This window comes from Equus asinus, chromosome 8 (genome assembly GCF_041296235.1).
Source record: "Equus asinus isolate D_3611 breed Donkey chromosome 8, EquAss-T2T_v2, whole genome shotgun sequence".
NCBI lineage: Eukaryota > Metazoa > Chordata > Mammalia > Perissodactyla > Equidae > Equus > Equus asinus.
Genome location: NC_091797.1, coordinates 71,786,997 through 71,799,532, shown reverse-complemented (window position 1 = coordinate 71,799,532; position 12,536 = coordinate 71,786,997). Strand labels below are relative to the sequence as shown.

At 44.4% G+C, this 12,536-nt stretch overlaps 1 protein-coding gene across 3 annotated transcripts in view; it reads right to left on the bottom strand.

Moving 5' to 3' along the window:
- TMEM132D (transmembrane protein 132D) overlaps positions 1 to 12,536 on the bottom strand; it is a 598,445-nt gene that overhangs the window by 194,628 nt on the left and 391,281 nt on the right. For all 3 annotated transcript variants that reach the window (XM_044776059.2, XM_044776060.2, XM_070515843.1), the window contains exon 4: positions 9,054 to 9,237. In XM_044776059.2, the coding sequence (XP_044631994.2) occupies positions 9,054 to 9,237 (184 nt within the window). The remainder of the gene's footprint in view (positions 1 to 9,053; positions 9,238 to 12,536) is intronic.

The window sequence follows — 12,536 nt, the reverse complement described above, 5'->3', positions numbered from 1 at the left end:
GTAACAACAACAACAGATAACAGAGCATTTGTGTCACCTCAGAAAGTTCTACTGTACAGCACTGTCTAATCTAGACTGTGTTTGATCTCTTCCATTCAAACTCCTTGTCCTGTCTATGAGCAAGGCCTGATTCTATACTTAGAAAGTACATCCCAAGACCTTCCATCTGTCTTTGATATCGTCTTCAATATCTCCATCACCACCCTAGTCCAAATTCTCATCCCTTTCCACCTGGACCATCAAAGAGGCCCCGAATATGGTCTTTCTGTTTCCATCGATTCTCCCAAATTTCTCTTCATAGCATTCAGAGTGATATTTTAAAAACAGATCATGAATCTGATGAGATTTAGAGACAGTGACTCCGAAGTCCTACCACACATATCCTGCCTGATGAGGGTCTGTAGCCCAGAGCCTGCCTTCTCTGACCTCGTCTCCCCGGCTCCCTGTTCCCCAGCTCCACTGGACTTTTTCCATCTGGAGCATACCAAACTGGTCTCTGCTTTGGGCCTTGGCATCCACTTTTCCTTCTGTCTGGAAAGTCAGCTCTTCTTGGGTCTTCCTACACTGGATCCTTCTTGGCATCCCGTCTCAGCTCAGATGCCACCCCTACAGGGATGCCCCAGCCTCTTGGAGCTCACCTCACAACATCCTGTTTTATTTCCTTCCAACACACATCAATTCTGAATTCATCTTGCTTCATTATTTTTATTTACCACCTGCCTCCCCTGAGTGGAGTGTGAGCTCTGCTATATCCTCAACACAAAGGCCAGCACCTGGCACGTCGTGGGAGCTCAGTAAACGTAGCCTGAATGGGTTGCCTCCTTGGTGCCTACAAAGTGGGTTACATCATGAGCATGTGTTCCCTAACAGCGACCAGTTGTACAACAGCCGAGGCTGTAATAACCAACCACAGGCAGCAACAGCAGTGACTCCCCTGGTTTGTTTGTACCATGTACCTTTAAAAGCACTTGGCTGCCACTCTTCATCATATGTCACCTCTGAAGAGGGCAGCTCATTAGGGGGCATCAAAGGTGGCAGAGTGGGCTGGGAAGGAAAGGCAGTGGCTTTGTGCACGATAAATAATTCATTTTCAGATGACTTTTCCTATTTCAGTAAGACTTCTCAATTTCACATTTTTACGAGTGTGCTTTTTTGCATTTCATTTCCCGAAGATGCTTTTGCATCTTAAACTGATCAATAGCCTAGACTCTGATTTCACTGAGGAGGGTGGTACAGTGGACTGGCTGCGAGCATGAACTCTGGAGCCCAGCCATCCAGAATCTAATTCCAGCTCAGCTTCTCAGCCGGGTCACTTGGGGCCATTCGTCAAGCTGTGTGCCCTCATCCATCTGTGAAGTGGGGATAAGCACAGTCCCAGCTTCACTGGGTCACTGTGGGGATTAGATGCGTTAATGTCTAGAAGGAGGTACACAGAGCCGTGCCTGGTACCTAACGAACAGTAAGTATTTGGTGTAAGTATTGTGAATGCTTTTTGGGGCAGCCATGGCTACTCGACAAACACACAGAGCAAGAATGCGTCTTGGAGCAGAGATTTTTCTCAAGGGCTCTTGCAACGTCTTAATTTGCACTTGGTTGAGAAAGTATAAAAATGAAAGCAGTGGTGTGCTATGCAGTGTGACTGAATTTTCAAAAAGTCTGAGCAAAACAACTGAGGGTATCTGGCATATTAATTAACAGGCTGACACAGGAAAAGAATCCCATGAAAAGTCAAATAAAAAAGAGCCAAGAATCTGCTTTTATGCCAAAAATAAAAAGAAATTTCATTATTGGAGCCAGGGAAGATAGTTTCCTGCCACAGTTTGGGGGCCTTTTCTCAAGTCCTCATCTCAGTAGGTGACTGTCAAGGCACTTATGTGGGCTGACTTCAAAACTGACGGGAGATCACGGACTCAGCGTTACTCTGTCTCCACAGACCCCTGGACTCGACAACGGTGGGGAGACCGTTCTCTGGGCATCTACTACGAGCTGGCCCCGTGCCTTCTGCCAGGTGTACAAACATGGAGAGCACATGGATTGATGGCAATCACAGTGTAGGGAGGAGAGGATCCAGGCAAGGTGGATGTGCCAGGAGACTAAGTCCTGAAGGGTCTGAAGATTAGGGAGGATGTGGTTGACGAAAAGGAAGTTCATTTTGTTTAAGAAGAAAAATGTATTCGATTCAGGAAAGCTTATTTAAAATGCATTTCATCAGAAGCTTTACAAGAGTAAATTATATGGTTATAAAAATGTGAGTGAGTTTTGTCTGGTAGGCGTAGAGAAATGGAATATTCTACTGAGTCATAGATTTAGGAGAACATGCCTTGATCAGTAAGATTTAAGAAGACGCAAACGAGACAAGAAGGGAAGATTTTATTTAATGTTTTCTTTCTTATAATCCCAAGAATCATACAAGAACAAAACTCAACATTCAATCGAGTCAGCGAAGGGGCCGCGGAAGTCTAAACTGCATAGCTCCCACTTATGGTTGTCTGGGTTCTGGGGACTCTTACAGGAGAAAGCAGCATCTGAATGTCACAGAAACAGTCAGTAAGGAATGGTGCCTTGGAGTCTAGCTGCCTCTGCTTTGGAAGAGGGTTTGCAGGTTGGAAGGGTGCCAGTGGGGTTCCAACAACGAAACGTAGTGAGGAAGGACTTGGAGGGTACATAAGGGACATGCTGAGCTTAGGTCATCCCATCATCTTGGTATGGCTCTTGCCTATTATGGCTCCCAGTGGTACGGGCTCAACCGGCAAATTAACTCAAGAGTGTCTCAATCTCCTGACTTGCCTACTGCACTTACCGATCACAGGGAAACCACAGAGTGGACAGAACATGAGTCAATGAGGGTTGCATCTGACTGTGAGGATCAAGGGAGACTCCTCGGAGGATGTGGAGTCGGTGGGCAATACAGAGAGAGTTCCGAGATTCATCTGCATGCCCATTAGCATCACGTTTAAGGAAAAGCTCAAAATGGGGTACCAAATTGCACTTCACGAAGAGCACATGGCATATTCGACTCTTTGATGTTGTTTAAAAACTCTGTGGGCATTCCCCAAGGATCTGCAGGGCTGGGACTGGCATGCATGTCTGTAACCTCATGTCACTGTAAACATCACGGAATGTCACCATCGCCAAATCTCCCATTAGGGTGAGAGGTCTCCTCTGATTATTTTCAAGGAGAATAATTGTCTATCCTGACTGTATCTCCTGATTCAGTTTTATGTAAAGTCCCAACTCAATTCTAATAACTACAATTTGGTAGTCAAGGCTGGGACACAAAGCAAAATGAGACCCTCATCAGGGGTGCAACATGGGGGGAGGGCATGTTCCTACAACCCACAGGAGAGCTCAGTGATCCACGTCCATTTCCCACACTTACAACAGCAACCACAATTACGATACCTGAACTGCGGCTACCAACAGGAATGAAATAATGTTTGTTTTATTTTAAAATGAAGAGGACGTGTTGATATGTTTTAAAGGACTAACTGGTGTGGTATTCCTATTGATAAATATCAGTATCATTATCTCCGAATCTTGGCAGAAGCTCAAAATACTGGTTTTAGCCGAAACTCAGGAAGCAGTTAGAGAGAAGGATGTTGAAGAGCCTGCAGAAACTGGGCCGTCCACCCCAGAAAGATGTGTTCCAACTCTTCTGAGAATTGCAAACACCGCTCCCGGGAATCAGACACTGACATGCAGTTACAGATATGCACTAACTCAATTAATGTTAATGCACATTTAACGACCTTTCCTAAGAATATTCTCCCTAAGGACAAAAATATATTTACCTACGAGATAGTAAGCCATCACTTCCTGAACAGAAGAAAATCATGTAATAAACTCATGGAAATACATGAACGGATTAAAAAAAAAGACACAAAAAAGCTTTTAAGGCCATAGACTTCAGGAAAAAATAGGCAAAATATTGAGGAAGAAATAAATGTCTTTTGGAAAATCAGCTTTGAATCTAAGTGCTTAACTGCATCTTACTTCCAAGGCTTCCTGGAGATGGAATTATACATCACACCAAGAACGGAGAGGCCACCAGACTCACCCCACGCGGATCCCAAATCCTTAATAACAGGCTAAGGAGCCGCAGCTGCATTTCCTTTCACTGTTACCGTTCTACCGCTGCAAGTGCGCTGTGTGTGGCTATGTGGATATTTGGAGCTTTTACAAGAACAAATAAAGCGGGCTTGTTTTTTCCTTTTGGTCATAATTAGGGCGACAGGAGGGATTTCCATTACGGACGAGATCAATGGATGTGACTACAGGAAAACTAAACAAATACCCAAAAACTTCTGTATGCTAAAACATATGACCCATGAGATTAGAAGGCAGATGATCACTCAGGAAGAATACTTGCAATATGTCAATCCAAACAGAAACAGAAAGTAGAAGGCGCTCACCAAGGGCAGGGCGGGGCGGGGGCGGGGACTGGTGTTGGGTGGACACAGAGTTTCAGGGTTGTAACAGGAAAAAGTTTCAGAGATCTGTTGCACAACAATGTGAACATGTTGAAGATGAATGAATCGTACAGTTAAAAGTGGTAAAGACAGTAAATTTAATGTTATGTGTTTTTTATCACAATAAAAATGTTTTTTATGACAAAATAATAATAAGTTGAATTCCCAATAGAAAAAGAAGGTGGGCTAAGAACAAATGTAAATACAGAAATAAAGAATGTAACCACAAAAGGGCAAATTAAGGCAACACTGAGATATAATTTTTGCCTAGTAAATTGCCCATTTTTTAATTTTAATGCTCTGTCTTGGCGAAGTTGCAGGGAAGTGGGTACCAGTATCACAGCAGGTGGAATGGTAAATTGGTTAAACTTTTGAAGGCCGTTTGGCAACTGTTATCAAAAAATATTACAATATTGCATAACCTTTGATTCAAATTTATTTCTAAAAGTTTATCTCGGGAAATCAATCAGAGATGTGTGCAAAGAATTGTGTACAAAAATGTAAACCCTAGGACGTTTTATAACAGAAAGTCTCTCAAACATTTTAAGTGTTTTTGGTGGCATCATGGAGATCCGTGGGGAACTTTTGGACTGGGCCCCAAACTACGACTCATCGTTTACTCTCGTCTTTCCTTCACAACTACGTCCAGTGCATTGGAAAGTCTGTCATCTGCCCACTAAGCAGTCTCCTAAAACAGTGCACTTCTCTTTTCTCCACTGCTACGACCGTGCGGTCCAGGATAGCATCAGTGTGGCCTCACTTGCATTCTTTCCTGCTTCCTCCGTAATATACTCGTGGCTGGACACATGGCCTCCTGGGGTGAAGCTCACTCTCCCAGCCTCCCTTGTGGCCACATGTGGTCACTCGGCTGAGCTCATGGCTCATAGGATGGGAGCAGAGGCGGAGTATTCAGAGAAGGGTCACGTCCTCAATGCACACTCCACACATGTCCCCTTGGCCTATTCCTGCTGGCTGCCATGTGGACACGGCTGTTATTCATTGGGGACCATGGGGATGAGGTCAATATGTTTGGGGTCACTCAGCAACAGGATAGAGGGAGGCTATGTCCTATGTCCTAGCCCCCTAGAGCCACCAGATAGCCCCCAGGCTGCTGACATTCAGACAAGAAGGTGGGGACAAGTAAATTTCAAGCTCATTACAGCACCCAAGGTACAGTCCCTACCACTCTAATGCCCCTCTTGCCCTCCCAGATCCACTCTCCGCGGACAGCCAGAGTGTTCTCCTCAGGCATAAATCGTCCATGTGACTCCCTTGCCTAAAGCCTTCCGGGGGCCTCCCACCTCATTCAAAGACCCCCCTCCTTCCTCCAGCTCACAAGCTCCAGTGTGGCCCTGATCTCAGCTCAAAGCACCCTCTCCTCACCATCACGGTCCTGGGGAGCTGGCTTTCCTTCTTTTTCTCTAATATTTCCAGCGCTTGTGACACAAATGAATAGATAAATAGATGCATGGATATCAGATTCCTTCAAATTTCCCTCAATGAACAAACAACGAACAAAAATAAAGTGAAAATGAAACAAAATGGCAAAAGGTCTATTTAATGATGGTAACCTCCATGAACTGGCAACAACTTTTCACCAACAAGTCAAAGGCGAAATGAAGCAGCTTGGTCTGGAAAGGGGCTTCAGAACACTCCAAATACAGGAGACCGGGGAGTCAGGAGTCTTATTTCCAGGGAAGATGCTCAGAGAGTATTAGTAAAAACTCATCAGACCAGGAGTGTTTTCATCCAATTCTTTCCACTCAGTTCCAGAATCAGTGAGCCTCTACACACTGCCCAGCGCTCTTCTTATACTGTGAGATACGGGGGCTGGGACCACGCCCTTTCCTGAAGGAATTTACAACATCATTGCCGGAGATGCTTTCTCCTGTGCCTTCAGTGAGAAAATGGTCGTCAGAAGAGCCGGCACGTACTCTAGGTTTGCTCTGGACTGGGCACTCTTTAAGCACTTGTGAGTAGCAATTATCTCTTTCCTCCCTTTACAGATGAGGAAACTGAGGCACAGTGATAGTAAGTATGGTTGCATAGCTAGTAAGTGGAGACTGATTTAGTTATATTATTTTGCTTCCTAGGAAGCTCATAAAGACGCATACAGGGGCGGCCCGGTGGCGCAGCGGTTAAGTTCGCACGTTTGGCTTTGGCGGCCCGGGGTTCACCAGTTCGGATCCCGGGTGTGGACATGGCACCGCTTGGCAAGCATGCTGTGGTGGGCATCCCACATATAAAGTAGAGGAAGATGGGCAAGGATGTTGGCTCAGGGCCAGTCTTCCTCAGCAAAAGAGGAGGATTGGTGGCAGATGTTAGCTCAGGGCTAATCTTCCTCAAAAAAAAAAAGACCAATACAGAATCGAAAACACTCAGGCGCCCAGACGAGTAACCTCTCTGAGACTCAGTTTCCTCATGTGGAAATGAAGGAGAATTGTTGCAAATACTGCTCATTGCCTTGCAATATCTAATCTCCTCTCATTCCTTGAAACAGAATCTGATCTATGTGCTATGCTAAATAATAGATTTACCAGCCTTCCTTCCAACCAGGTAGGGCCGCATGACTAAGTTCCTTGCCAATTGGATGTAACCAGAAATATTATGTTGGATTCTTGTGAAGGCTTACTGAAAGGGAAAAGGAACTGACCCTGTTTGATTTCTGCATTTCTTAGGGTTTTTCTGGTCGGCAGAATTTGGATATGCTGGCTGGCATTCCAGCAGCCATCTTGGACTGTGTGGTAAACATGAGGATGGAATCCATGCCCCTGGCTGCTGAAGCAGAAATAAAGACGGAGCCTGGGTTTCAGATGGCATAAGGCACCATGCTAGCCCTGGGCCATCACCCTTAGGAGTTCCTTTACACTAAAAAACAAAACACATTTGTACTTCAGCCACTATTAGCCACTGTAGAGTGGAGTGGGTGGGTGAGGAGCTCTCTTGCTTTCAGCCAAATTTAATTCTTAACTGATAAAAGGGTCAACAAGGTCTTAGCTGAGACCCTTTCTAGCTCTGCCATTATACAACCTTATAGCATCACACGATATCATAGCAAGAGAGGCTGACGAGAACAGTTTGAGAGACCCGTGAGGGCAGAGAGAGGGGCTCTGGTGAGGCTCGGGATTCATGTGGGTTGTGAACAAGGGGTTTGGAACAGGAAACAGGAGCATTAGGCACATTCTAGGTGGGAGAAATGCTGAGTGCAGAAAACAAAGTCAACTGGCTTTTGCTGAGCAAAGCAACGGAAGCTGCTCAGAGAACTGCTAAAAGCTCAACAGACCAAAGGTGCTGAAAAGGAGCAAATTCAAGTAATTACCGATTCAAGACAAACGGTCTTGCCATGCCCAGTGCAGAACCACTAATAGCCTAAATGAAGGAGCGCTACTGTCACTCATGAAACAATGTATCAGGGGAGGCTCCGTGCCTTCAAAATTAAAGAAATGGTTAATGAGAGTCCTTATCAACGTAAGTACCCACACACCTTTATATCTCCTAATGAACAGCATTGTAACTAACTTGTCGTCACTAGGCAACTGTCCATGGTACCTTTCACTGAAAGATTGATTCCTGATGTCCTTCCATTACCACAGAATAACACCTGCCAATAGTTTCTAATAGATGGTGAGGGGGAGACACCAGGCAGTCAAAGGATAGGTCAACTCATACTTCACTTCTGACAGTAAAAGTACTTTTGTAACAAGGGAAAGCTCAAATTATTGTTGGCAGACTAACATGCCCAAGCATTTGCATTGTGAAAATTCACGTTAAGGAAAAACATTATTCCTTTGTAGGGGCTCTGGACGAGTTCCTCGGAAAGCCAGGCTACACAAGGTGTTGGTGTATTTCGTTCAGGTGAACACGGGTCATCAGTCTCCCACAGGCAATGTTTTATGTTGCGTAGAAACCAGGGGCTGGTCCTCTCCAGGATAAAAGCCCATCTCTGTTCCACAAATGCTGGGAAATACATGGACAGACTTACAGTCCTAAGCCTTTTAGATTACACGTTATAAATAGATGGCCTAAGAATGCAATACAGACAACTCTTTCCCATAGAGTGCTTTATTTATTTTTAAAATGAGTGCCAATATGCACAAGTTGACGTTTTACATTAAAACTATATTTATGGCCTCTCTTCAGAAATCAGGAGATCCTAAGAATTCAGAACCTGGCTTGGCTTTCCTGCATGGTGGACACTGGCCGGGGCCTTTACACTGGGTGGGTGTTTGCCAAGGACCTGTCACGTTCACTCATTTCCTTCATCTCTTTGGTCTCTGCAGGTGTACGTGATTTAGATCCTTAAATAGACTGTATCATACAAACACACTTATTAAATCACCAATACTTTTCATATAATGGAAGACCCAAATCTAATACCTGGAGTTTTATTATTTTCTAGATAAGATTCTGAAAATATTCTTTAGGAAAAATTTTTTTGAGAATTTGCAGTACATTTCCTGGTTCAGTTTCTCCCCTGCCTGGTTTCTGGCTCACTGACCTTACCCCACCACGTCTGGGTCACAGAGCTGACTCTTTTCTTCCCCCAAGCTCTGCATTCACAGTCCCAGGTGGGGACATTCTTACCATGGCCAGTGGGATGATGCCGATCAAGTCCTTTTGGCTCACGTAGATCTTGGATACACCCAAGTCAGATGTGATGTCTCCTGGATATTCAACCTGCCATGTGACAAGCTGTGTGGCAGGTGGGTCACTGGGTTCTTCAATTTCTACGTCGATCTGCATGACTTCATAGGAGGCGCCATCCACACTGGAGAGAAGGAGAGGAGAACACCTTTGAGGACTGGAGTGTGGGCACACTGGCGGACAATGGGCAGCACTTCACTACTTCACACGTGTTCCCATCATCCCTGCAAAGAGCATTTCAGAGATGCACTTCCCAAAAGAGTAAACCACCTTGAACACGATTCGCGGCATTTGCCTGGCCTCAGACACCATCACTCAAGCTTCCCACTCCTGCTTTTTGTGAGTGGCTCGGCTTTCCTGGGGTGGGTGTTTGTGGATAAGTACCAGAAATGGTGATTGCATTTCCTAAATGCTTTCTCCCCCTCTCTCCATCTAGGAGAGTAGGATTCTTTCCCTCACTCCCAAAAATTTAAATGCTGCCTATACTGGATTTTCCAAAGCTTTAGTCTGTTCAAATTGGGTGCACAGAATTTTAAAGGTGTCTGAAGGTGGTGTGGTTTTGTTATCCAGTGGGCGTGAGAGAGAGTTGCAGAGAATCAGAGACGAGGCATGAAGAGGAGTTCAGTGCCACGGGGTCCAGGCTGATGAGCATGCAGAAGTAGCCAGATGTTACTTGGAGAGAGGAGTAATTGTGACAATTATTAGTTTTTAGACATTCTGGATTTCCCTATAAAAATGCATCTGAAATAAATCAAAGTTAGAATACCAGGATGATTTTCACAGCTATTTATGTTAATTTAAGGAACTGGCTGCCTCTCTGTCTCTTCGCAGTCAGCTTTTATAAAACGTCTGCTCTCCTGCGTGACAGGTAGGAAAAAGGCTGGTGTGGTGCCAGCCACTCCCTGAGGGAAGAAGTGAAGATTGTGCAGGTGGAATTGACAGAGGAGGCAGCTAAGAGAGATGCTTCTTAAGCCTTTGTGCCCAAAGCAGCTTCTACCTATCAGATCTGTCTCTAAAGATTCAAATTTCACGTAATTCTAAAACGATCACTGACATCTGACATTTAGGAATACAGAGTTTGGCCTTTTATATATGGCAAAGCTACTGAAACATTTTTATCACACCATCAAACCCATGCAAATTTATCAATAAGCTCAGAGCTAAATGGTGGGGCTCCCAGGGAGCTTTTTCCTCAAAGTAAGGGATGAGACAGAGTATTGGAATATCAGGGGTGACCATAATGAAAAAAGGATGAGGAGGGGGAGGAGGAGGAGGGGGAGGAGGGCAAGGAAGAGAGAAACGAGATGAGAAGGACTCTCCAAAGAGACAGCCCCAACTGCAGAGGCTACCTTTGTGCTTCAGCAGCAAGCCCTCCCACGGAACAGGAGTCGCTGCAATGGACTGTGAGCAAAGACTGCAGGAAGATGGCACCTGCTTTTCAAATGCTGCAAGACTCACTCTCTCTTGGTTCCTGAAAGAAAGATGTTTAACTCTTTGAGAAACAGGAGTTGTGATAAGAATTGGAAACAAATCGCATCAGCCACTGTGGATTTATTCCCTCTCTTAGCCTTCTTTTCATAGGACACATGTCGTTGTCTTTTGAGATCCTCAAACTAGTGGTTTCCATGAGTACAGAAAACTTGGGATCAAGATGATAGAGTGAACCTTTATTTTTATAGTTGGAATTTATGAGAATTTCAGTATGACTTTCCCATTCATGAAATGGGATAATCCTTCTTTGGGCTATGCCTACTGGTTTTAGTCAAAAGAAAAAGGAGATTTACAGAACAGAATGGGTAATGGTTGAGTTCAGGAACACAGCCCCACAGTGCAGGCGTTATAGGAACTCCCACCCAGCAGGGACTCCTTATATGTAATGACCTGGCCCTCCTCTGGATACCACACAGCATTCTCTCCTGTTTCCTTCCAGATGCCTTAATCTCAGGCAAACTGAACACTCCTTGCTTCCGTGGGAATACAAGACTTTTCTTACCTCCACATCCCCATACTTTGCTTATGGAGTTCACTTTATCGGAAACACCGTTATGAGTCTCTCCATATATTCAAATTCTTCCCATTCTACAAGACCCATCTATAACATCAATAGTAGTTTTAAAAGTGCTCTATTTACTCATCTAATTTTATTCCTTCAGTAGCCTTACCCAGCTGTCCTATAAAATTTGATTTTCTCTTTTCCCTTTGATCCCTTATCTGGTCAAGACATAAAAGAAACAGGGTCTCTTTTGAGCTGGCTGTCCTGTCTTTGATGTGCTGATGAAAACGCCCTAAGTTGGGAATTCCTAACATGGGGATCAGAGCAAATTTTAGGAAGGTTGTGTATCCTGAAAGTGTCTGCAAATGTGGGTTTTTCTTGAATGACCCCTTAGCTTGCGGGTTTCTCAATAGTTCTGATTCACTAGGGCTGTGGACTCAGTCCTGACAATTTCCTCTGTAAACTCTGCATATGGGGATCTAGCTTTGGAATATGTCATCATATGTGTCTGGGCGAATCAGTACAAATTTGAATTTTAATACCTTTTTGTAAATATTTAGCACTTGAGAGCTTCCAGAACTCTTGCATATTTAGCAATATTTATCACTTCTTCATGTTTAACAGTAAAGTTAAGGATTGTACATTTGCAGTTTGTGCGTGTGAGTGCTAGACCATAAGTGTCCTGAAAACAGTGGGCACGTGTGCCTTGTCCCAGGCTGTGCCTAGCACAGACTATAGTGCCTGGTCATCAGAAGGGGACCTACTGTGTTATAGGAGATAAATATCGTAGGTTTAGTGGAAGTTCATAAAGTATTTCTGCTTAGAGCAGTGGCTTTCCACCTCACCCACGCATTCAAGTTGCCTGGTGGAGTTTTACAAATAACCCAATGACCAGGCACCACTCCTACAGATTTCTGATTGTCCCTGAGTGCGGCAGGCACCGGTTCGTTTCTTTTCTCTGTTTCTTTCTTCCTTCTTTTTTCTTTTTATTTTTTTCTTCCTTTATTCTTTCCTTTCTTCCTCCCTCTTTCTCCCCTGCTCCTTCCTTCTTTCTTTCGTTTTTATCCAGGTGATTCTACCATGCAACCAGGATTGTGAACAACTGAGTTAGAGGTTTACAAAAGTTTAATTATGTAGAGATCTCTGTTCTTGGAGGTATTCTGTATACAATGGTATTAGAAATAGAATGTACTAAGTTAGTGGGTTTTGGAGATACAATTCATAAAATCTGTGAAGATACAGGTGAACCAAGAAGAAGAATTCAGGGTTTCAGATGTCCATGAGTATGAAAGTGATGAGGTACAAGAACAGAGTTCCAGCCAAGGCACAGGGTCTGGATAAGACTAAAGTGTTCAGACACCACTTCTGGTGGCTCAGACACACGCTCACCTGCCCAGCCTCCAGCCTCTCCTCCCCCACAGGTGAGTCAA